General features: G+C 39.6%; 1 protein-coding gene across 1 annotated transcript in view; it reads right to left on the reverse strand.

The window, feature by feature from the left end:
• The window catches only part of camk2n2a (calcium/calmodulin-dependent protein kinase II inhibitor 2a), a 3,106-nt gene continuing 956 nt past the window's right edge, over positions 1-2,150 (reverse strand). The window contains exon 2 of the mRNA XM_028593567.1: positions 1-1,870. Coding sequence (XP_028449368.1) covers positions 1,800-1,870 — 71 coding nt within the window. The 3' untranslated portion in view covers positions 1-1,799. The remainder of the gene's footprint in view (positions 1,871-2,150) is intronic.

Here is a 2,150-nt window from a genome sequence, read left to right on the forward strand (position 1 = left end):
TGTTCTTTCACCATTTATTAATTCACCAAATACAGTGAAAATGGCATCATAATATACAATGACTCATTCTTAGAATGTCATGACATTTTTGCTGCTTTTTTGCTTCATAAAACGATGTTTCATTGTTGAAAATATTAAGGTTTCATGCACAACAAACCATATCCAGTTTCTTTAAAATAATGGTACAAAATAAACAAAATTAAAAAACAAAAACTGTAATGTCCAAAATCTGTCAAATAACGTGTTATTTGAGGATACTCGTAAACAGTGCAATATACTCTAAAACTGCCATTTTCTAACAAATTCATCAACGAAGCTCAAGTCACAGTATACGATTTCTTAATAGTTTAACATTGATGTGTGCAAAAACCCCAGACACATTCAGTTAGTCTTTAAAAAACGCCCGACCTCTGATATAGAATGAAACCAGTCCACCAAAATCTTACGTAGCTTCGCCTCCATGAAGCCTCGTCTCATTCTGTATATCCTCTCTGAAGTAGAAATATTTTTGTTGATGAATTGTAAGACGATAGACTAGCATATCATTTAAATAACAAAGATTTAGATATAAAAATACAAATATGACTTTTGTTAAAAAGAAGCGTGCCAAGGTAAGAGAAGTGGCACCTGCGTTGGCACCGCAGTGAAAGTTCATGCAAAGAGATGGAGAAAAAAACGTATAGAGGACGAAACACGAATAATTGCAAAATTGAAATAACCAAATAATGGAAATACAATTTTTTTTCCCATCAATTTCATGACTATTATTTTAAACATTTACTATAATCTTCACAACTGTGCTGGCCTCTGTAGATATCTGAGCATTTGAAAATGCAAAAAAAATTTAAAAATAAAAACAAAATTGAAGAAATAGAGAGGGGAAAGACATGTGCAGGTGTAAATCAGCTACATGAAGGTGCCAAGCTGCACCTTTAACCCCACTGACGTGTAATGCAAGAAGAAGAAGAAGAATGTCGCCTGTGGTTCAGGTTTAATCTGTGGCCTATAATGCTCTTTAAGGGCCAAAAACAAACAGGGCTTCTACTACAGAACATATTAACATTGCACCATCCTCGTAGATATATATGTTTTACATACAATGGGTCTCCTCTATTCAGCAGACTCAAGAGTTTGGTTGGTCTGTTTTTTGAAAAAGCGTTAGCAGCAACAGGAATGCATTGGACCAGTGCTGAAAGGACAGCTCCCTTGAATGCACCGTCGCTGACTGAATCAACAAAGCGAAGCCTAAAGGAGGGGAGGTGGGGGGCGCGTCTGAGAGCTTAGCCTACCTACTGTACTGTACAACTTATTGAAATAGGGCTGGGATTTAGCTTCAGCCTCCAGTTGCAGTATTGTGTTGCTTACAGCGCTGTTGGAAAGGAACAAGAGATGGTCGTGAAGTAATGACAAGTTCATCCATCATTAAAGTCAGCAGAGGTTGAGATACAGAGCGGTGTCCGCCATCTCAACATCTTGCTGCGCAACAGTAGTTACAATCGGGATTCGTTTGGAGAATTGCCAGCAATCCCATGATAAATCGCGGTCTTTTCCAGAGTCTCTCTCTCTCTCTCTCTCTTTCTCTTTCCACTTCTTTCTTCATCACTTTCTTCCACATTTCTCTTCCTTTAGCCTTCTCCATTTCCCCCCTTCGTTGCCCTTTTTTTTCGTTGCCCTTTCGTCAGTCACCCCAGCTTCACTTCGTGCCGTCGTTTCTCTCCTGCAATCCTCGAACATGCACAGCCGACAAGTGCTTCAAATCGGTCATCAAAATGAAAAAGTCCGCAAGGCGTCGCTCACGTTTAAACGCCGGGTGAAGACTTGTCTGTCATCCCCTTCAGGACCTCGTCTATTCGGTCATCCTCGATGACCACTGTGGAGAGACAAAGCGGAGAGGATGTTTACTGAGACCGGGACAGCAGGGCATTTCTATAGCCTAATATCCAGGTCAAATAGTGAGTTCATTGTTTTTCATTATAAGGTCAATTTATTCTTATGTATGGCCTACAGTAGAAGGGGAAATGGTGCACTAAATAAAGCTTTTGCAAGTGAGAGGAAATGTGACTGTAGTGCGGGTTGCATACATTAATAAATTAAAGCACTATTGCAAATCCCTGACCTCGAGTACGCGCACTTTGTGAAAAGAACTCATT

The sequence above is a fragment of the Perca flavescens genome, chromosome 12 (genome assembly GCF_004354835.1).
Source record: "Perca flavescens isolate YP-PL-M2 chromosome 12, PFLA_1.0, whole genome shotgun sequence".
NCBI lineage: Eukaryota > Metazoa > Chordata > Actinopteri > Perciformes > Percidae > Perca > Perca flavescens.